At 35.0% G+C, this 23,674-nt stretch overlaps 2 protein-coding genes across 3 annotated transcripts; both read left to right on the plus strand.

Annotated features, from left to right (window-relative positions):
• Positions 1 to 566: 566 nt before the first annotated feature.
• Positions 567 to 7,396, plus strand: LOC140004022 (transcription factor LHW-like). Of its 2 annotated transcripts, none has more exons than XM_072075210.1 (10): positions 567 to 1,555; positions 2,422 to 2,622; positions 2,728 to 2,809; positions 3,144 to 3,185; positions 3,268 to 3,327; positions 3,559 to 5,433; positions 5,544 to 5,645; positions 5,921 to 6,061; positions 6,141 to 6,266; positions 6,636 to 7,396. In XM_072075210.1, the coding sequence occupies exons 1-10, from the start codon at positions 1,461 to 1,463 to the stop codon at positions 6,810 to 6,812; spliced, it is 2,901 nt and encodes a 966-aa protein (XP_071931311.1). In that variant the 5' UTR covers positions 567 to 1,460; the 3' UTR covers positions 6,813 to 7,396. The 2 variants fall into 2 exon arrangements, with proteins under 2 accessions (XP_071931311.1, XP_071931306.1); XM_072075205.1 differs by having other exon boundaries at positions 598 to 1,555; positions 5,918 to 6,061.
• A 4,964-nt stretch (positions 7,397 to 12,360) lies between these two features.
• On the plus strand, positions 12,361 to 14,997 carry LOC140006616 (aluminum-activated malate transporter 2-like). The gene is made up of 6 exons (XM_072048811.1): positions 12,361 to 12,686; positions 12,798 to 12,938; positions 13,065 to 13,337; positions 13,467 to 13,579; positions 13,660 to 13,803; positions 14,339 to 14,997. The coding sequence occupies exons 1-6, from the start codon at positions 12,401 to 12,403 to the stop codon at positions 14,837 to 14,839; spliced, it is 1,458 nt and encodes a 485-aa protein (XP_071904912.1). The 5' UTR covers positions 12,361 to 12,400; the 3' UTR covers positions 14,840 to 14,997.
• Positions 14,998 to 23,674: the final 8,677 nt, after the last annotated feature.

The following is a 23,674-nucleotide window of genomic DNA, read 5'->3' on the forward strand; positions in this document are numbered from 1 at the left end:
TTTACATGCCTCGATCAAAAAACCTAACTTAAAATTAGTCATATAATTGTTATCTTGTCAAAATTTTATTCATTTCTCATTCTAGGAAAAAGTTTTAAGGTTTATCTCTTCCTTTTTTATTCTTTGAATCATTTGACAAAGTGCTGTCCTTTAAGCACTAATTTGGGTTTAAACTTTTGTTAAGAATCATACTCAGTCAAATTAAGACATGGAACAATGCATTTAAACCAATTAAATGGCTTCAGCGAAATAGATAAAAAGACTTGTTTATTACTCCAAACCAATTAAATCACACTTAAATGGAAAGAATTCTGATCTGAACCAATTCCAAGATTCTTGTACAGTCCTAAACGCAGACAGGAAAAAGTCCTGATCCTGAGGATGGAAAAAGACCAGAAAGCAGACAAAACCAAGGTCACTTTAGCACCCCCCACCTCCCTCCCTCTCTTCTCCTCTCTCCGTGGCAAAAGCAGAATTCCCCCAATCTCCATGCCTCTTTCTGTAAATCTAATGACTTTCATTGATTAATCATAGCATAGTCCATTTTTATTACAAACATAACCTGCATATTACAGTCTCTGGTCTTCCCTTCTGAGCACAAAACAAAAGAGCAAGAGACTCAGCCCTGAGCAGCACAGCCTGAACTAGCCATTCAGAATTGCACACACAACACACACTCAGCACAGCAAAAGTCACCCTTCCACTCAGCACTCAGCACTCAGCAGCAGCAGCAGCAGCAGCATAATAACATTCTCTTCCTCTCTCTCAAGAAAACACAAGCACAAGTCACAGCACGCAGTAGCATTAATCAATCAAGCCCAGATAAAGACAGTCTCTTTAGCTCAAGAACTTGCATAAAGTTCTGATCTTTGGCCATTTCTAAGCTTTGTTTTGGTGGGTTTTTTTTTAATCTGGGGTGAGCTTGAAAATGGACAAAATGATGGTTATGGCTAGCTACTTGCTAAAGGCTTGTGGCATAGTGTAGATTTCACCGAAGGGCGTGTTTTTTTCTCAGCTGCTGTTGAGGTCTCTTCATTTTTCTGTTTTTTGCTAGAGAAAAAGAAGGGATTTTTATCCTTTCTTTTCTCTTTCAGTTTCATTTCTCTTCTTTTCCCTCTTCCTTTCTTCCCTTCTCTTTCTGAATAGAATGGGCAGCAGGATCATGATATCAGGAAACTTGGATCCAGAGAGGAAAAGGAGTGGTGGGTTGAGAACAAAACAGGCTGGTAGAGGCTCTTGCCGAGGAAGTTAGGCCTTTTAACTCAATTTTGCCGGAGAAAGAAAGAAAGAAAGAAACAAAGATGGAATCTTTCCGGCACTGAAAAGCTGATTATACTCTATATTTATAAGCTCTGTTATCCCTTTAAATTCATCTCCGCCTATCTCTATCTCTCTCGACTTGTACTCATAGTCAGAAAAGGCTATACCTTCTGTGCCAGCTGGTAGTATCATCAATCAATATGGGGAGCTTGTTAAAAGAGGCTTTGAAGACTCTGTGTGGAGTCAATCAATGGTCTTATGCTGTTTTCTGGAAAATCGGTTGTCAAAATCCCAAGTGAGTTGAATGATTCTCTTTTGTTCTTTTTAGTTTCCCTTAAGAGAAAGTAATTATTTTGTTGATTTTAAAAGTCTGTACTTGTTATATGCTGATATGCCTGTGTTGTTTTCTTTTAAGAAGAAATAGTAGTCTCTCTTTTCGTTCCTGGAATTTTGTGCTAACCACTGTTTGGCTGCTGAAAGAATGGAGGACAAATGAAAGGAAAAGAATCGTGTATTACGGTACTTTTCTGTTGTGCAGCTTTGTTTGCATCAGTGAACTGTTGGCTGGAGCTAATTATTGGGAGTTCTGTACACTTTTTTTTCTCATATTTGCTGTTTAAGCAAGAAGTAAAAGAAAAATGAATATACAAGTAAAATTGATTGTTTAATATATCTGGTAGTTGGAAGTTGTATAATTTATACGTTAACGATGAAGATGTGATTTGACGTGTGAAAGATTGATTGGATATTCTTGTCTTGTTTTTGCTTTAAATCCAGTAACTTTCATTTACTAGTTTTGGAGTTTTCTGTTTGGTCCGTTCTGCTTGTCTCCGAGAATCTTAGTGGGGAAAAAGGAGATTTGTTCTACTCTGATGAAATCCTCCCAGCTGTTGGTTTCGTATATATGAACATATTCATTTCTGATTCCATCTTCCTTGTTTGATTCATATGTTATTATATTACTGTTTTAGACGAAGTTCTGAATCTTGGACCCTTTTTTTGTTTGGTTTCTCGAATAAGCTGATAAAAGTGGCAACATATATGTTAGTTCCTGCCAATTATTCTCCAGTTCTAGTCATTAACTGGCCTTTCTGCATTAGCTGGAGCACAATTTTGTTAAAATGCATGATAAAGTTGATTAACTTGATTGTTACTTGGCAGACTTTTGATATGGGAAGAATGCTATTACGAACCAGTGATTTATGCTACTGGCCTACCCAGAAATTCTGGGATTGAAGGGTTTGAAAATTGGAATTCAGCTGAAGCTTGTAATTCTCAGCTTGGTGTTGGGGCAGGAAATGAACTCCATTTACTTGTAAACAAGATGATGATGGAAAATCAAGTTAATGTGTTGGGAGAAGGGTATGATTATCTTAATTAATGTTGGTGGTTTTTGGCACGGGGAGTTGCTTGGTATTGCATGGGTATGTATATAATTTTTTTAACTCGGGTAATTTTGTCTCTCAGACTAGTTGGTCGGGCTGCATTTACTGGAAGTCACCAGTGGATTCTTTCAGAGAACTATAGGAGGGATGCACATCCACTAGAGGTATACCATAATGCTTCTCTGGTTTCTACAGTTCAAGTTGCGTTTAAATTAGCATTACAATGTGCAAAGTTGCGCGTGTGCAAAACGTGATGGAAATCTAAGTGAATCTCTGGTCTGCACATTCATCCATGTTTAGATAGAGCTGTTCCATCATTCCTATTTAGTTTAGGTACACTTTGGCCCTGTTGAAGTTAAACCAATGCTACAACAACTCGACCAAACAATTCTTCTCTTAATATCGAAAAATGGGCTGTTAATGTAAAAAATAGGATCAAATGATGAATTTTTTTCCTAATGATGTTAATGGCTACTGAGTTTCTTTCTGTTTCATCAGGTTCTGAAAGAGGTGGTTCAACAATTTTCAGCTGGCATGCAGGTAAAATGCTATTGATACCAAGTGGAGCATTAGATGATTCTTCTATCCTGTTATATTGATACTGATTGTGTTTGACATGCAGACAATTGCAGTAATTCCAGTCCTTCCTCACGGTGTTGTACAACTTGGTTCATGCATGCCTGTAAGTTCTTTCTTCCTATCATGGATCCAAAAGGTAGCTTAACACCTGTTGTATGTGTGTTTTCTGGATTATAATTTGCTGGTAATTTTAGTGTTTTCTCAATACCAAGTCTATTGATTTCTAAAAAAACACAGGATTTAGCAAGTCTTTGACGATATCAAGAGATTATCGAATCATATGATTCTTCAACCTTCTTTAGAAAGTAAAAAAGAATCAAATTTTGTGTTTCAGATTATGGAGAATGTGGCTTTTGTAAATGATGTGAAGACCTTAGTTCTTCAACTAGGATGTGTACCGAGGATCCTGCTATCTGAAAGTTACGCAACAAAAGAACCAGCCCCAAAGCTTGGAATTCCTGTGTGCCCTGGAAGTTCTTTTATGAGAAATTGTTCTGAGAGCTCAGATATGTACGCCTCTACTCCTTTTATTGCTAACAGCTGTGACTTCAAGACCAACTTGACTCAAATGGAAGCATGTCTGGCTCAAACTTCTGGTGCGATTGGACAAGTTCAAGGTATTGATCATCCTTCTGTTGCTATGTTTCAAGCCTCTGACTTTTGTCGAAGTCCGTTGGCATCTCATGTAGAACAATACCAAGCAAAAATTGGTCCATCAGCAAATACAAATAGTTCTTCTACAGGCCAACTGGCAAATGGAGTTGCAAAAGCTGAAGTAATGTGCTCAAACCCTGAAGTTTCATTGAATCAGCAAAGTTCTCTGTGCATTCCAAGGCCGACATTCAATTTTCAACCTGCTATTGGCTCATCAGATATAAATCGCGGCAGCTTAAAATTGCTGGAACAACAAATCTTATCCAACAATAGTTTCCAGAATCATATGGATAAAAGTTTCAATGTATCCAACAACATGATGATGTCCATTCTAAGAGCTAATGCAGGCCTAGTATCCAGTTCTTCTCAAGATTCTGTCACTTGCCAATCAGCTAATGTAGGTGAATCGTATGGTGGTGTAAAGAGCAATAGGATATCAGTTTCAACAATGGGTTCACTTTCAGATGCAGACCTGCTCTCCTGCAATAGTAATTCTGGCGCACATAATGTCAGTGACTCTCAGATTGCAAATTCATCTAAACTAGAGGGTTCTTTGTCTAAAGCTGTTGATTGCTCAAGTGCATGTAAGTTGCTAACAAATAACTCTGCAAGTGGATATCCTTCTGCAGATAACAAGTTGATAGGCATTCATCTGGTTGATGTCAATGACAGAGTGGTCAATGATTTGCATCAAGCCTTTAGTGCCCAACTCTCTCAACAGTCTGATAATACCTGTTTAAGCGAGTGCAACCCAAGTTTAATTCCTAAAGATGAAAAGCATGGGAATGGAGTTCAAAGTCTAACACTTGGGGAAGCCTTATATGGAGATGGATGTGCTCAAAATCCTTCTGGAGATGACTTGTTTGACATACTGGGGGTTGATTTTAGAAACAAATTGCTAAATTGCGGCTGGAATAACTCTCAGAATAGTACGTGTGACTCAAGCATAACATATTTGGATAAGAATAGTTCTGTGTGGTTTAAAGGATCGGATGCTTCTACTGACTTGTATCCTGTCAATCAAGGACAGTCAGAGAGCAGCATATTCTCTGGGGCGAGCAACGACCACCTTTTAGATGCTGTTATCTCCAGTATCCAACCTTCAGGCAAGCTGAACATGGATGATAGTGTTTCTTGCAGGACAATGTTGACCAACACAAGTAGCTCCTCTGCTCCAAATGCTTCACGCCCCTGCTCCATGGTTAGTTTGTCTGGTCAAATGCAGGGAGATTTATTTGCTTTTCCTAAATCCATGACAAAACCTGGTAGTCTTGGCTCCTATTCATTGAGATCTGGGCCCGGCAAGGATGATAAAGGAGGCTATTCCAATAGTGGTTCCATATGTGGGTCACAAATTAGCTCATGGATTGAACATCAAGATGTCAAGCCAAGTAGCAGTGTATCAACTGCATATTCTAAGAAACCTGATGAAATGACCAAGACAAATCGCAAAAGGCTTAAACCTGGGGAGAATCCTCGACCCAGGCCAAAAGATCGTCAAATGATCCAAGATCGTGTCAAAGAATTAAGGGAAATCGTGCCAAATGGGGCAAAGGTGAGTTTCTTATTCAAACTCTGAACCTTGTTTCTCGTTTCCCTTCGTTCCATTTCTGTTTCAAATGCAGACTAGTAATGCACTTGATTGATACCTGATTTATGTAACAGTGTAGCATTGATGCACTCCTAGAACGAACTATAAAGCATATGCTTTTCTTGCAAAGTGTCACGAAGCATGCGGACAAGCTGAAGCATACTGGAGATTTTAAGGTAGTTGCATTCTTGGGCAAGATTTTCTTACTAATACAAACTCTAAAAGGCAGATGCAAAACTATAAGGAGATTAATGTGGCATGGACATCTCGCACATTTTACTTATAAATGCTACTCCGAAACTAAAAATAGTACGGATTTATAAATTTATTTTACTAGTTGGACTTGTACAAAACCAGGGTACTATAGAAAGTCTAAACAACTAACTCACAGAATATTTGAGGTGATGGAAGAAACTTATGACGCTTATCCTTTTATTTTTGAATTCAGCAGATACTTGGCAAGGAAGGTGGACTACTTATTAAAGATAACTATGATGGTGGAGTTACATGGGCATATGAGTTGGGCTCCCAGTCTATGGTCTGCCCTATCATAGTTGAGGATCTTAATCAACACCGTCAAATGCTTGTGGAGGTACTCATTGACATCGGTTACAGGGTTTGACGCTTTTGCAATTTTTACTTGTTTTGATTAACATTTTGTGTTGTGACAGATGCTTTGTGAAGAAAGAGGTTTGTTTCTAGAAATAGCTGACATAATTAGAGGATTGGGACTGACAATCTTGAAGGGCATTATGGAAACTCGCAATGAGAAAATCTGGGCGCGCTTTGCTGTAGAGGTAGGTCTTGTAGTAAATGGTTGCTTCAGATGGGAATCTTGACCTCAAACTTTGTATTCTTATCTCCAAAAGGGGTGCAAATAACTAGGAGTATATTAGAAACCTTGACTAGTTTTTAGTGATATCATTTTATCTATTTGAGATCGTCTCTGTTTGTGGCCTCTATGGAGTTCAGGTAGTGATTTCGGTGTGGAGGAAAAGGTTGCTAGATTACTACTTACTGTTTTTATACTTCTTCTAGCTGTACTGGTACATCCTGCTACTATATGTGAACAGAATAGTTAAGCCTTTTACTTGGGCAATCAAGTGCAAATTTTAAATTACTATTTCTCTCAATATGCTTGTTAACTAAAACATTTTTTCAAGCAGGCTAATAGAGATGTGACAAGGACGGACATCTTCATCGCACTTGTTCGTCTACTGGAGCAAACAACCAAAAATGGTGCAACTCTGGCCAACTGCATTGAAAGTGAGAGTATGATGGTTCCTCAGTTTCAGCAAGCTACCTCAATACCAGCATCTGGTAGGCCATGTGATTTGCAGTGATCCATCTGCTGGATAACTTTAGGTCTGGGATATGTTAAGAGTGAGCAAAGTTTTATGCTTGCTGTGACTAACAGTTGTTCCAGACGAATTAGCTTGTTGATCCAACAACTGACTGAAGTTTGTTATCTTCCATGAGCTAAATTGTATTCCACATCGATTTAGATCTGGGAAGATGAGTTTAGGCAATGAGAACTACAGTGTGTAAGATGCTTCCTAGACTGTTTACTCTCTTGCATGGTTGAAGCTTTGTTCTTCCCATAGTTTCACAGTTTTATTAGTTTACAGTTTTATTAGTTGGAAGGAGATTAAACGAGAGAGAACAAGATGTTTGCATGGTAGAAGCTTTGTTCTTCCCATAGTTGTCGCAGTTTTATTAGTTGGAAGGAGGTTTTAACAAGATGGGAAGGAAATTTTCGTCTCCCTCCCTCTTTGATTGCAGAAAGGGTTCTGTTTGATCATCTGTCTGTTGTGAATTATCACATTGCTTCTGTACAGAAAAGGAGATGATGATAGGAGGAGTCCAAGTTTTCAATTGTCTGTTGACATTGCCTATTTCTAGTATTATTTGGCATTTGCTTCTGGTTTGATTGTGTGTTATTCCAGTAAAATTATTTTCAACCTTCATCATTTTCAATTCAACTTCTCAAAATCTTATGAACATTTTGTGGCAGTAGAGAGCTTTGATGCCAAAAAACACAAAGATTTTTGGCTGAAATTTGCATTGATAAAGCTCAACTCAACAATTCAACTAATTACAATACGCATTGTACTTCACTTTTTTCCTTCTTTAAAAGTCAAATTATATTTTAAATTTTTTTTTTTTAAGTTCAGGTTACCCTAAATTCTACAAGGGAAACTACTGCAAATACAACAATTTTTCCTTTCTCAACCTTGGAAAAAAAAAAGTTGAAATTCTCAATGTTGATGACTACACTAGATCTCCCTACGTGCTCAGCCGACTTTCCCAAACAGACAAAGCAAATTAGATGTGCTAAAACATTCCTAATGGGATTGTGTGGCTCTCAGTCCATGGATTGGATGGACAAATTGAAAATCTGAGTGGAGATTTCCCACCTCCGAAAGTAACATAGGCTCTTGTTTCTGTTGAGTTTTGCGGCTTTGGATGAAATTGTAGAAATCTTGTAATGAAGACCAGATACAGATATGAGTGAGTGGATGTCCACCTCATGCATCAGACATCATTAACATTGAGTAGTTTCTTTACCTACTCCAATGAGGAATGAGGACACTAAAAGCTTTACTTACAGCAGAGATAATCAGATGTCAAAACCCACCCAAACCAAAGAAATATTTGCATGCAATGGCAATTAATACAGTTAAATTCATCGTAGTTTGCTTTCAAATTTGGTTGGACAACTAATCGAGTCAAACTTGAACAGCATTTTATATTTGTTAATTTTCATACTCAATAAAAAAAAAACTCGTTTATTTTTGATTCGTCAAATAAACAAGTCAACTTTGAACGAAATTTCAAACCAGTCTAAAATAATCAAATAAGTTTGAATATTAGGATGTTCGGTTTGATTAGACTCGTTTATACCCCTATATTTTACCTCATTTAACCAAAGTTAATTTGGTGCTAATCTAATTTAATGGTGTGAAGCAATTGGATCAGTATTTATCATTTCTCGCTTGTAGCTTTTCCATCAAGAAACACAAGTAAAATCTCTTGATTTCTACAGTAGAAAATGGCTATTGAAATATGCAAGAAATAATCAAATTAAATGTTGGATAATTCTACTTTTCTATCTTTTTTTTCTTTGTAAGTCCATATTTTATTGAAAAGGAGAAGCAAACCAGCTTTGAAAATGGAGAATATTCCAAACCAACTTTTCCATTCTTATTGTTTCACTATTTGATTCGGCAAATTAATTTTGATGGAATACTCTGTTTAATAACCAAACAGCACAAGAGAATATTCGTCAGAGTTATTAAATCATATACACACATTGGATTTTTAGGCATGAAAAAGGAGAAACAAGAAATTGTACTCCAGACGAATATTTAATGCACCAATAACATAGTACAAATAAATGAACTGGCAGAGTATAAAAAATTTAAAAACTGCTGGAGTCACCAGGCCATTCAAGGTGACTGTTTGATTCCCTATGAACTCCATTGAAACTGCAAATATTTGCAGATGTTTCAAGTTTCGGGTTGCCACTAAAAAAAACATAATGCAGTTCAAAATTCAGCCCTGACAAATATATGGGCATTTGTGTTAGATTTGTTGATGATTTATATTCCAAACCCTTGATCTTACAAAGCAATTTTTTTTTCCTTTTTTGTCAAAACGTACCCTACTCCTACTTTAGTTTATTCTGGGGTAGGGTCCAATTGGACCTACTGGAGAACCAACGGAAATTAAATCATCATCGGATCAGACGGATACATTACGCACCCGTATAGATTTAAATCACTTAAAGTGGTAAGTCACATATAGTGACAAGTGACAAGTGACAATTGATAAGGGGTAAAGTTTGAACTCTTAACAAAGCAATTATCAAAAGAAGAAACCAAGTTTGGATTCTTCTTCTACGACAGAATATATTCAAACCCATGAACATGACTTTTACAAGACAAAATTATAATAAAATGGATGGCGTTCTCGTGCTACTAGTTGCATCAGCAGGAATCAAGAACAAAATCCAGAATTATTCCAATAGGTTTGATTCTTTGACATCTAAGTTTGCTTTTCTGTCTTGCCCTATATTGGTGCGTGCCAAAGTGATTTCCACAAGAAAAGAAAAAGAAAAAATAATTAAAAAAAGGTTATAAAAATAAGATAGTAGGAGTTACAAGTTTGAATTCTGAGGCATGAGATGATTTTCTCAATTCATTAGATAAAAGAGATCATATGACAAAACCCTTTGTAAAACTTTGCAAGAAAATTGAGACTGATCGATTATTCTTCCCATTACGATTTGTGGAGAGCCAGACATGTGGTATTTTCACAAACAATTAAAATATTCCTCCATTGGTAGTTAAAGTAGTTGCATATTTTGTATAAAAAAGCGGTAGCTAATTAAGCTGTCTTTTGGAATGAAAAGACAGTAACCTAAATTTGAATGGCTGATTTCTTTTGATAAAACAGACATCTTTTATAGTCAATTTTTGCCTTCATAAAATTCCACAAGTAGCAAACTTTATTTTGCACTCTCCCTTAAAGACTAACAATTATAAAATTGTTAGTTGTAAAATTGAGAATTTGTAAAATTGCCTAACAACAACTAATGGCAGACACCAGAATTTAGTTTAGGTAAGGGAAAAGGTAAATATAAACTTATCCAAGGAATGTTTGGATTCATTGAACTCAAAGACAACAAACTCACAATTAACCAGGAAAACATCTCCTTAGGTGCTGCTAATTTGACTATTGCTATTTCTCTATGTTTTTTATTTCTCTCAGCACTAATTTGACTCCTTTTTCTTTTTAATTTCTGTGATGGACTTTTTTGTTGTGTCAGTGAGTTCATTATATGAGAGTTACAACATTATTTTCTTAGGAAAATATGACAGATGAAAAATATATCTCTTAAAAATGCACTTCACTTCACTTATGCCTTGACCCCCTTTAAATGGTTATTTTTTAAGGTAGTTCTCAAACATATCACTGCATAAATTTTTTGTTAAACGTATACGTTAAATAAAAAAATAGTTGAAAAATGTGTTTAACCTAAGCTTGCTGAATCAGTTTCTTAGTTGCATAATCCATTAGTAATCCCACGCATGAACCTAAAAGTTTTCCACACAATGCACCTACAAGTTCTGACACCATTTACAAGTGGATAACACTCAAAAATGGAATAGTATAGAACCTCTTGTCTGTGTGGTTTTCCTGTTTTTGGTACCAGGGATTTGTGGTTAAGTGATTATGAACCTCAACCTTGTCTGCAGTCGGAATATTTTGGAAAAGACTTTTAACATCTTTGGAGGCAGGTTAAATCTAGTCGTTTCTAAGGGTAAGGGATTGCATTCCATAATCTCAACGAAAGGGATAAAGAATATTACTTGTAGACAGATAACACATGTCGACATTGTGGTAAAACCATTCTCTATCAAATGTGACTAAATTCTACAATTCTAACCCATATTTTTTGGGGGGATGATGTAACAAAGACACCAAACATTTGTTGTGCAACTATAGGCCACTCCCAAAAGATCCTCATGATTAAGTGTTTACCCTTCAATCTCCTAATGCCCTTTGAAATATTGATTGCCCTCACAATGTTTGAAATGATTTGACCATCCTCTCCCATTATAAGATTTTAAATGTTGCCTCTCAACGTGTTGATTTTGTTTTCAGATTTGCCTTGGTTCAAGGAAAGAGGGGAGGCTCCATTTTCCATATGGGAACGGCCAAGATTGACCAAAATTTTAAGGTTCAAAGATGATGATTAACATATTTAACATGTCATACATAATTTTTAATGTTGTTTGTGAGTGCTTCAAATCGGTGTCATAAAATTTGTATGTTGTACAAGATGTTATATGATTTACAACAATAAAACATACCAATTAAAATTTGATTATAACACTCACAATGTTTCAATCTCTTATCCACGTTCAAGTGGGCCGTCACTAGTTAGAACCTCCAAATCAACTTACAACTAAAAAGTGAAAACCATACATATCATCCACAATTTTCCAAGAGATGCTAAAGAAACTGCATAACAGCTTGATCTCAAAGTTTGTACCAATGCAAAACAGTTCATTGTACCACAATGGAATTCTACTTTCCTTTACAGAATAATCACAGATAGCTACCAGGTGGACCAATTATATCTTCTTCTGGTAAAATCCAACAAGAACAAGGGTACCTCAAATATTTATGTACCTGTTATTGGAAGAAAGCCTCAAAAAATCAAACTTAGCTTTACTTAAGGTCATATGGACTGCTGTATGCATGGTTCAAAGTCGCGGTCGCGGCCTAGAACGCTCCACATCGGTCTCGGCATATCGGTCGCGGTTTCGGTGAAACGTAAATTTTAAAGTATTTAATATTCTAAAAATTGTTAATAATATAAAAATAGTATGCTAAACAAAAATAATAAAAAATAGCAAAAGAAATGGCCGAGTCAATCCGTCACGGTGTAACTTGACTGATTTCTCATCTTGACTCGGGATAACTCGGAGTGATTCGGTGTGACTCGGCCGAGTCAATCCATAGCGGTGACGTCTCGGCCGATTTCTCGGCGAGTCAAGTATCTCGGTATCGTTTCGTCACGGTATCGTATCGGTAGGGGCCGAGACGGTATCGTAGGGGCCGAGACGGTATCGTATCGGCCGAGACTTCGAACCATGGCTGTATGTGGGTAACAGATAATGTATGCTACTGTCATAAACCACCCCAGCTTAGTCATTGTAAGAACTTTCTTTGTACCTGCATCGTACGAAAAAAGAACCTTTATGACTTGTCCAAGACATAGATATATTTTAATGTCTGCGTCCACATTCTCTCTTTTCTTATAAATTGATCATCACCTTCACTCCTCAGACCATAGCGCACAAGAGTGATTTGTCCATATATTTCATGCAACCTATAGTACCTGTTAGCTCATTTAGTCATGGAAATGGGGTCTGGAAACAACGAGAAAGCCGGCATTTTGACGAGGGGATGGCGGTGGATGAAGGATTTACCTAAGAATTCATTTGCAAAAGGTGTAGAAATTGCTAGACAAACAAAGAAGATTGGCCAAGATGACCCTAGAAGAGTGATCCATTCCCTTAAACTAGGACTAGCACTTACGTTAGTTTCATTGTTCTACTACTTTCAGCCACTTTACAAAAATTTTGGTGTCTCCGCAATGTGGGCTGTGATGACTGTAGTGGTTGTTTTTGAATTCTCTGTAGGTGAGTTGCCAACTACGAAATCCATTTTATTTGGGAAGTCTACTTGCCATTCCAAATCTATGTAAACTCCAAAGAAATACTGAATTGGGATACTTTTTCTAATGTTTTCAGGTGCAACAATCGGCAAAGGATTAAATAGAGGACTAGCAACGTTTATAGCTGGTGCTTTAGGTGTTGGAGCACATTACTTGGCCAGCATGACAGGAAAAGTAGGCGAGCCGATATTCATTGGGCTATTTGTGTTCCTCCAAGGTATGTTGTTTCTAGTGCAATATATATATATTGCACCATTGCTTTATCTCTTAATCTTATTTAACATCTTGGGATAAGAGAGAAAACATCCTAATAATATGTTCATGATATCTTGGTGATTTGCAGCTGCTGTAACTACATTTATTCGATTCTTTCCCAAAGTGAAGGCCAGATATGACTACGGATTGGTGATTTTCATCTTGACTTTCAGTCTTGTGTCCATATCTGGCTTTCGAACTGATGAAATACTTGATTTGGCGCATAAAAGATTATCTACCATATTAGTTGGTGCGTCCACCTGTGTGATTGTTTCGATTTTCGTTTGTCCTGTATGGGCCGGTGAAGATCTTCACAATCTCGTAGCTGATCATCTTGAGAAACTTGGAAATTTCTTAGAAGGTACAGTTTTGATCCTAGAGTTATTGCAGTATGCCATTATAATTTATAAACCAGGTTAAACCACTAGCCAGTTGAATTTTCTTGTTATATTATGAGCTCGAAAACTCAAGAGTTGATCTTTGATTTTAGGCTTTGGAGAAGAATACTTTGCAGGATCAGTGGAGACAGAGTTTAAGGATAACAAGTCTTTTCTGGTTGGCTATAAAAGTGTTCTTAATTCCAAAACCACTGAAGAAAACCAAGTGAGCAGAAGCTTTCTGATGCTATTAAAATCTGTTGTACTTAACGTACATGCACTGATCTCTGCATGCTTCCTTTGCAGGCTAATTTGGCAAGATGGGAACCCGGTCATGGAAAGTTCATGTATCTCCATCCCTGGGAGCAGTACCTGAAAATTGGAGCTCTGACTCGAAAATGTGCCTGCAGAATTGAAGCTCTTAACAGCTACCTGAATTCTGAGATCAAAGTATTATACCATCAACAATCTCTAACACACTTATATTCATTCCATACTTCGTAATTATATCTAATTTAGAGTTACATCACTAAATAAGGTCCACGAATGATATGGAATCTGAAGCAAATTATAACAACTTCATAGAAAGATAATGGCATGAAGCATTACCAAACTAGAAAGAAATTTAACATCTCTTCAGGAATTAATAAAAACTTGAATTTTTCAATGAATTATAGGCAAAGCAATGAACAACCACATTACTGCTTCTTAGTGAACCTGTCACGTGTGCAATTAGTTGAAAACCATTTTTATTAGTTAGCAACACTCGAACACTTTCTGACTGGTGCAGCCACATCAATCAGGATGTTTGTATCGACTTCAATTAGCTTTAACAGAAACAATCTTTTTTTTCTCTTGGCAACTAGCAAAGATAGGGCTTATTCATTTTCTGTAACGAAAATTTTCACCAAACTACTATTTTAGGATTAAATGATTTTCTGCTGCTTTTCTCATAAAACTGATGCAAATTATGCTACTGTTTTAGGCACCAGAAGAGGTCTTTCAGAGAGTCCAGGAGATATGTACAATAATGAGCAAAGAATCAGGTCAAGCACTCAAAGAATTGTCATTGGCAATCAGAACAATGACAAAGCCATCCTCTCCTAATCGTCACATTGTAAACTCGACAACAGCAGCCCAGAACCTCGAATCCTTACTCAAGTCAGGCTCATGGGAAGACATTAACCTTCGACGGCTAATATCAGTAGCAGCAGTTGCATCTCTGTTAATTGATATAGTCATCTCTGTGGAGGATATTGCTGAGTCTGTTACTGAGCTTGCAACACTTGCAAAATTCCAGAGTCCAGAACTGAATGTCCCAGAAAGCAAAATACCATCAAATGCAGGCATCAGTACTAAACAGCTTCAAGTCCAAGACTGTCCTCGTGTCATTATTTCCATTAATCTAACTCCAGCCACTGATGAAGTCCACCAATCCCAGTTTCAAGATTCGAATCAAGAAGCCAAGCAAAATGTCCAAGTGTAAATATGATACAAAACCACAAACAAGTATTAAAGTTTGGGGTCATATCGAAGTATATATATTCTAGCATTTTATTCTTATGTATGCAGAATCCACGTATAACTTATTTTGTTACTAATACCAGAGCAGATAAATCCTGCTAATGAACTTGTATCCATCCAATGCAATCTTTTTTACCCAAATAGGGGGTTAACCCTGTAAGCATATCTATCTATCTATTACTATTATACAAAGCACCATGAGTTTTGGTATTTTAACTATAAGCATTATTGTGATCTTAGCCTTCCTTATTCCGGTGATGCAATTATTAATTGATGATTGAAATATCATATTGTGCCCTTATTATTTAATCATGATTAAATACTATATATACATGCTGGTTTACAATTTTGAATGAGAACACAAAGGTCATCAAAATATTAAATTGACGATTAAATTCACTTTATTATAACATATCAATTAAGAAAATGAAAAAAGCAAAATGGCAAAAATAATTCAAAAATACTAAAACAAAAGGATTTTTGAACTATAATTAACCTTTTAAAATTGTACTTATACTAATGCATATTTTCTCCTATTGTCCTCACTTGTTAATGTCTTAAACCAAGACCCTTATACACAAGGACCAGGGTTCGAATCCTGGGAAGGCCCCCCTCCACGCCTTTTTGAAGAAGCGCGGAAGCTTCCCCCGTGGAGGCCAAGTAGCCCAAGTGGTACCAGGACTTCAACCCTAAGACCCTTATACACACAAGGACCAGGGTTCGAATCCTGGGGAGGCCCCCCTCCACGCACCTGATGCTGGGGCGGACAAAGCACACAATTAGAAAAGTTCTTCTCAAAATGCTCTAAAAGTTTGAATTAGAAATTAGTCTTTTAAGGAATGTGTTGGTGGAAATGCTTAATTTTTATTAATGAAACCTTATTGCTACGAGGCTTGAAAGCTTTGCTTATCTAGGCACAAAACTTAGGAAGGGCAAAGGTCATCTATTTATAAAAACCAAAAAAAGAGTTATGGAGATAATCAATTTAATTTAATACTCTCATCTAACACCATCAATTGATTTCTATAATTCCTACAACTTCTTAATGTGAATATGGGTCAATAAAATGGTGGTGTTAATCATTGATTGAACCATTTATGCCCTGTACAATGGCTTAAATCAAGACTCGATAAAGTGCATGAGAAAGAAGACTCAATTATGAAGAGGGAAAATATTGATGGATTGGCATTGGAAATTGGTTATGATAGTAAAGCAAAGGTAGGTTTAGATTCAGAATTTCAACTTACACGTACTTCAAAGTACTCCTAGAGACTTTTAAGGTATTTTCTTAACTCTGCCTAAGTTTTTTATAACAATATATAGAGTATAGATTTAAGAGATTCTTAAACTCTTGCATTGATTTTAGATGCCATGATTTCCAATTGATTCGATTTGGAGCTAGAAGAAGGAGTTAGCTTAGGATCTCTTATACAATGGTTACAAAAGAGCATGCTTTAACAAATATTTTGTTAAGTTTGATTTCGTATATTGGTCTGGTAAATCATACAAAATTTTCTATTATTACTGTGACAACTCCTGTAAAATGGTAAAATATTAAGTAATTTAGTTAACCTTCCATCTTTAGAGTTTTTATATGTTAGAATGTAGTATAAATGTTTATTTTTTTAATATACAATAAATGTTTTGTTGGCAATTACTACATTTTATACAAATATTATGTTAAAAATCAAAATTTCGCAAGAATTATAGTACATCAAAAATAGTATACCTTAAGAAAATATATTTACGTGCAAAGTACGTGACTTATTACTAGTCTTTTAAGTGTACATTAACGCAAGAAAAGCAACCGGTTTATTTTTTAGCCTATGTTGCCAGAAATTGGTAAATCACCTAGAGCTGTCCTGTTTCTGAACCTATTTACTGTGTCAGATTTGAAGAGCTTCTGTACTGTTTACAATGGTGCTACATACGAAGACTCACTTTGCAAAATGGTTAATAAGGGTTCGTTTCCTAACTACATTCCTCCTAAAAGAACTTTAACTATAAAATTAGAATTTTGTCCGTGCCTTAGCACGGTCTTTTTTTTAATTTATTATGAATGTATACAAATATAAATAATTTAAATACAAAAAGTAACAACAATCCTACATATTCATCTATATTAACTTTAAAAAATTAATGTATTTTAAATGTTCAATTATTTACTAATTATTAAAAATTTGTTTACATACTTTCATTATAATATGATAGTATACATCAAATCATGTACTCCATATCAAAAATTTGGTAGATAATTTAAATTTTTATATTGACCATAAATCTAGAACTATACATTCATATTTAATTAAGTAGAAAAAAATCTAGCAATTCATTTTTTTTATTGATAAATATTCAGTTTCCAATAATATTGGTAAATCTGTTGGTGTAACAGTTAATTCTTTTTTTTTTTTACACTAATTTAATTCAAAATTTTGGGAAGAAATGATGAAGAATTTGAATACTAATCTACCGTATGGTGGTGAAAGGAAGTAATTTGGGATATGTAAGATTTCAATAATTAAGGAAGTAATTTGGGATATGTAAGATTTTAATAATTGTGATTTGAAAAAGTTTTCCTATACTTCTATATGTAATAATTTGATAGAAAGCAGAATCATTAAAATAAGATTAATTGTTTTTTAAAGCAATATCATTAAGATAAGATTAGTTTTTTTTAAAGTTATTTTAAAATTAGAGATAATTTTTAAACATATAATATAATCCAAATAGGATTTAATATGGGTAAAATCCAAGTGACCTATAATTTGTTAATTCTCTTCAATTAGACATGTCATATAGGAATGAGCAAAATTCTGATTAAAATAGATACTTTCATATATATCAAAGGGGACATATATATCAAAGGGGACATATATATAGATTCTGCACTTTCATATATATATATATATATATAGATTCTGCACATGCTAAAGACAAATGACATATAATCAAAGGGGACTTTAATTTGAGTTGCACAATGACATATTTAGGACCATCAATTAAGAAGTTCTTAAGTCAACTTTTCATACTAGCAAAATTTTACATTAGTCACCTATGTAGAAAATAAACAATAACCATACAAGTGGATCCATCACTTAGTGTTGTCTGCCTATAAGCAATGATTCACCCCATGCATGTGATGGTTCGTATCATTGCTAAAACAGAAAGTTTACAAATTAAGAAATGAATGGCAGCATGACAAGGTTGAAATTAAGAACGAGATCCTAATAAAAAAATCAATGGAGAGAGTCAACTTATCTGTTGAAACACTAATCTTGTTGCCACTAAGCTATAAGTAGTTTAACAGCCACCACAAACCATGCACAAATGATATCAGAATCTGCCGAAAAAAAGAAACATGGTGGAGATTGAGTTGTTTTCCACTAAAATCTAATTAGCAAAAGGAGCTATACACAGTCTACTTTGATGTCGAGACCTAAAGCATCACCAACATGATTTCTTGATACCTACCCAAAAACATGATTTCTTGATTAGGTAGATTAGTGGGTAGCCTATGCAGGTTACTTTTCTACTGTACACACTTTATCGAAAGTTTTAGCTGCTTATCAAGAAGAATCAACCGAAGAAGGAAAAAGCAGCTGGACAACTTATCAATTTTATAAGTTCAGGAGTGGGTTGAGTTCACCAAAGTTTTCCTTCTCTTCTTTGATGATTCTTGAAAGCGAAGTGTGCAATTACCAATGTTTTTCTTCTCTTTCTTTGCCACTTAGCTTTACTCACAGTGAAAGACAGAAGGGTAAATGAACAAAGTAGTCATCCAACTTTTCGACCCTTCAACTAAAATTTTAGCTAACCACAGAGCTAAGTTTAGTGACAATCAGAGAGGGACTTAAATCCCTTTTTGGGTTGTAGGTGGGGAGTTCAAACCTCACCTGCAACAAAAAAAATTCAAGGGAGATGTTATAGCACTCCCTTGATCTAGTCAGGTATGCATATCTATTAGTCTCTGATACACAAGCTAAAAACTAAAATTTTAGCTAATTAAATCCTGAGGGGAGGGGGGGACAACGCCTCTTGATTAGATTATAATCCATTACAAAGTAATTATATAATTTGGTTGCAAAGTTCTAGCACGAGGTGAAGGTTCATGTGAGTCCATACATGTCAGTTATGTTTAAATTACATGGCAAGATTTAGTTTGTACATTTTTTATATTTTACACTGTTAGTCAAATGGTGACCGTAAATCGTTTGGAATGGTGTCCCAGACAATCATCTCAGCCTCTTTTCCCCAGTGTATCCAATTTCAACACTAAACTTCAAGTGTTCTATTATTTGTCGGGACTGACCGGAGGTAAAATGGGATAATAGCCATTCTTTATTTTCAGTTGTTTCTCTTCTTAGAATGCAAGCACTTTTTAGTGCTCGAAAGTGCTTCAAACCCATATGAACTAATTTCTGAAAGCAACATAGCCAAGCATTGGAAGTCAAATGACGCCGGAGCTGTTGAAAGTTGAAACAGTCAACGACTAGAAGTTTTCTTAAACATTAGTATCCATCCCTCTCCATTATGGACTGAAGGCAGAAGTCTCATAGTTGTACTGAATAACTGAAATATGTATATTCAATGAACTACAGCTAAGTGCCTGAAGATTTGAAAGACAGGATGCTCCGACAAATAAAACATGTGCAATATGCATTGTCGACTTATTAATTTATATGAGAATTACTAATTTGTACGAGGGAATTTAATGTTCTAATAAAACTACCAACTACTTTGTTTATCGTTTTCTTCCCAGGGACTTCGCCTTTCAAACTGCACAATTAGATGAAGCCTACTTGTTTATTAGTATTTGCATGCATCACCTTGTTGGAGGACTTTCTGCATTTTTTTATTTTGATGTTGGATTGTTCTTAATATAGAACTCTGATTCCAGAAGTTTGGTTCTTGAATTTGCCTGACTAGAGTCAATTGCATCGGCTAAACAATTAGAAATCATTTGAGCATGTGGGCACTTTGGAAGCCTGACAAGGTGATGTCATAGAACAAGTTCATACTTGGAGATGACAGCATACATGTATATACAAAAACTGTTGTGAATCACATCTATAAGAGGATCAGGAATGGCTACTTTCCATTTTACCCCAGTTAAATTAGAGGAAGCTTCAAAGTTTTGGGTGGCGCAGGCATTTAGAGATTAAATTGAATACATATTTTTAGTTGGAGGATTTAATTGCCAAAATTGAGTTCAGGGACCGTCCAGGTTCTAGCAAAGAAGTTGGAGGACATTGTGTTCATTTTCACAAGATAGAATAAGGCATACACAGTATATAAAGTTATGGAAACTGCAAACTCATGCACATGGAGCATGTGTTCAGATCACTTAGTTTATGTACTGTTAATGTATAAAAAATTTATCCTTTAAATTAACCTTGAAACATTTTAGTTCTTCATCAATTGGGAAAAGCACTTTTTTTTGGAAGTTTTTTTCTAGTAAGAGAAAGGTGAAATTTAAGAAGCGATGAAGGTTTTTTGATCCAAGATTTATAAATTTTAGAGCCTTATTCTTAACCACTAAACCAAGATTTCCTTAGCAGACTAGGCTAGCTTCTCTATCGTCAAATGCAGTGCTTTTGCTCATTCAGCAAATAAAATTACCTAAGTAAGAGACGTGATTCGTGAATAGAGCTTTTCGTGAGCAATACAATTAGTCTACCCAAATGTAAAACTAGAAATTTACAAGTTTTTTTTATCAAAGAAATTCTCCTTATTTCAATTGAATTCATATTATGTAGCATGATACAAACTTACTAGTGTTTAAAAAAAATATTGTACACTGACTGATAGTATATAAAAAAGCTTATTCTTTTATTTTGCACCTTACTTATTGTAAAAAAGCACAAATACATTGACATAGTTACATTTAGTGCCCTTTTCATATAAAATTTTTCCCAACTTAAATTTATTATTTTAAAAGTCTAACACGTAAAATTCACCTCAACAAGTGCCAATTGAACATCCAAATAAAAGAGCAAAAAAAAAAAAAAAACCACAGTCATACAAATTAGTAACTGATGCTACATATAGAAATTTTCACTTCTCTCAAAAAAAAAAAAAAATTAAACGATGCACTTTCTATTTCTAACCAACCAATTGACAGGAAGTAGTAATGGATGCCACATATAAAAAGTTACATTTTTTCAAAACTTTTAAGAATAAAGAAGAAAAAAATACACTTCCTTATTAAACGACGCACTTGTTACTTCTAATCAAGATAAAAGAAAATTTAAACTAGTACTCGAAGGAATTGGGAGGGGTTGAAGGATTTTTTTTCATCACAACCATAAATTGAATTAATCATAAAAAAAACGCGTACAACGTCCGAGCCAAGACTCAAAATCGTTAAATGCACTTAGCAGAAAGAATAGGCTTAGCAAGCCCATTACTCAAGGCTTGAACAGTAAGAATGATACTAAGATCATTCTTGTCTATTCCAGAACTTGGATTAGGGAAGAATGTAGCCCACCCCTGGACATCCATTATTTGTTTTTGGGCCATTTTTAATGGAAGATGCTAAAATTTGTCCTTAAATCTCATGGGATGGAATAAGAGCATACCAGTTAGAATTCTCCTTCTTGAAATTTGAATGTCCTTTTCTTGAAAATTGAAATGTAAATAGCCATAGCATACATAACCTATGAGATTACCATTGATATTCTGCAACAGCTGCCGGTCTAGTCTCTCCGCTTCAAGGGAAGCGTCTCTAGTTTTTTACCGTTCAAGATTAAGTAAAGTGGCTTTGGGACCGGGTCTTACTGCCATTTACCAGATTACCATAAAAAAAATATGGCACACGCAATAAGGAGAATGACTAGTTCATGAATCACAAGTTGCTGCTTCACATGCTGTAATTGCAAAAACAGCAGCAGAAAACCTCAAAATTATTACTGAACTGATTCTTGGTAACAAACAGATCTTCTAGAAATAATTCATTGCTCGCAGTGGCATCATTACTCCTTAAAGTTGTCTCTAGCACTATTAAAATTGCAGAATGTGTTCATGAACTTGCTTCGAGTTGAAGGATCCTATGGTCTTAGAGAAGCCATAGGATAATATTCTAACTAATATGGGAGAATTTGATTATTTTTGTTGTTAAGAATAAGGATGGAAAATAGGTTACTTATATATATATATATATAAATCAAAGAAATTCGCATCAATTTTATGATTTACGACTAATTCTATTTGAGTCAGATCAGACCTCTTGTAGGGGCAGCTTTTCTAATGTTGTTCATTCCATTCTCATGGATTTCAAATCCGAGACCTCATAGTTAACAAATATGAGCCCTTTCTCACTTACATCAGCATCCGTTGTTTGAGAATAGGCTTCTACAATATCGGAAAATCACATTATGGTTATCACCATTTCCGATAATGTATTACCTGAAAAAATAATACATACTTTTGAAACTATTGTTATGCTAATTTTTGCATATACATATTATATCACTTGATTACCAAAGACTAGCTTTGTTAATGCTGAATATTTTCTACAATTTTAATCAGCTTTTCTATAATCTTAAGCAAACAAGGACAAGCCCATCATATGCAACCACAAAATCAATTCCCTTTCAAATATATGTTGATAGAGCAATGATTGTATAAAAAGACAGAAATGACATAGATTGACCCTAAAGATATGCACGTTTGGATTTTTATTTTTTAGAGTTTTTATAGAAAATTACTGTAACAATGTGATGTATGTGAGATAGAAGATAATTAGAAAATATGTCAAGGGAATATTTCAAAATTCTTTTCACAAAAACTAAAAGTCCAAACTGGAAACATATACAAAAACAAATGGTGCGGATTATTTAGAGGATTTCATAGAGTTCTGGTTAATCGTAATTGTTAACAAGAATATTCTGCTTTGATCTTGCAAGTTCATGACTACCTTACAACCTTGCGGAACAAAGGACAGGAATCATTGATTGTGCACTTCTGTTTGATCTCTCCTTTTCCTCTTTTGGCTTTTAGTGGGAATAGGAAATAACAAATGAAAGATTCGCTTTGCTTAAATCCTTGTCCAAATTTGTCCTTGTATTGGAGGGTCAAATTGGAAATTTAATTTAAGATCAATGGCACAAAAATCATTATAGTTAGAGGAAAGGAAAGCATAAATTCACTTAAGTTGTCGAGCACAATGCTTTTCCAGTTTACACAGGATATTTGTGTTTTTGGATTCCACAGAAGTTAGAAGAAATAAAAAAATTTTACCTTTTTCACGTCAATTAAAGAGGTGGACGTTTGTTGAGTGAAATTGAAAGTGGAAGAACTAGATAAGAATTTCTAGAAATAAATGGTTTTTACTTTAGCTTGAAGAGAAAATTGGTTTTCTTTTCTCTTTTTACATATCAAATTCAAGTTTGCAAAATCTCCGAAATAGGGCATATAAAATAGGACAAAATGAAGTCCAATGAACTTTTTACGGGAGCTCAACTGAGTGCTGTCGAGTCGAGTGCACTACTCGAGCTCGACTCGAGGCAAAATAACTAAGTTCGAGCTCGTCAAACTTTTAAAATTTGAGCTCGAGCTCGTCAAGTTTTTAAAATTCGAGTTCGAGCTCGAACTCGATATCAATTTATGGAACTCGAACTCGAACTCAAGCTCGAGTTTAATTAAATGTAATTAATTCAAATCAAGCTCAATCAAGCCTAATCAAACTCAAGTAATAAAAATTAATATTTTATATATAATTTTAAATAAAGGATATTATTGACATTTCACAATAATAAAAATAAAAATATATATTATAAAAAACTCGATAGAGCTCGTC

This window comes from Coffea arabica, chromosome 1c, assembly GCF_036785885.1.
Source record: "Coffea arabica cultivar ET-39 chromosome 1c, Coffea Arabica ET-39 HiFi, whole genome shotgun sequence".
Classification (NCBI taxonomy): Eukaryota; Viridiplantae; Streptophyta; class Magnoliopsida; order Gentianales; family Rubiaceae; genus Coffea; species Coffea arabica.

Excerpts from the sequence above, each read along its gene's own strand:
- LOC140004022 (XM_072075205.1), top strand. The coding sequence starts at position 1,461 with ATGGGGAGCTTGTTAAAAGAGGCTTTGAAGACTCTGTGTGGAGTCAAT. Across the intron at positions 3,328-3,558 it reads AACTTGGTTCATGCATGCCT|ATTATGGAGAATGTGGCTTT; the intron begins GTAAGTTCTTTC and ends TTTGTGTTTCAG. Across the intron at positions 5,646-5,917 it reads AGCATACTGGAGATTTTAAG|CAGATACTTGGCAAGGAAGG; the intron begins GTAGTTGCATTC and ends TTTTGAATTCAG.
- LOC140006616 (XM_072048811.1), top strand. The coding sequence starts at position 12,401 with ATGGAAATGGGGTCTGGAAACAACGAGAAAGCCGGCATTTTGACGAGG. Across the intron at positions 12,687-12,797 it reads TGTTTTTGAATTCTCTGTAG|GTGCAACAATCGGCAAAGGA; the intron begins GTGAGTTGCCAA and ends TAATGTTTTCAG. Across the intron at positions 12,939-13,064 it reads GCTATTTGTGTTCCTCCAAG|CTGCTGTAACTACATTTATT; the intron begins GTATGTTGTTTC and ends GGTGATTTGCAG.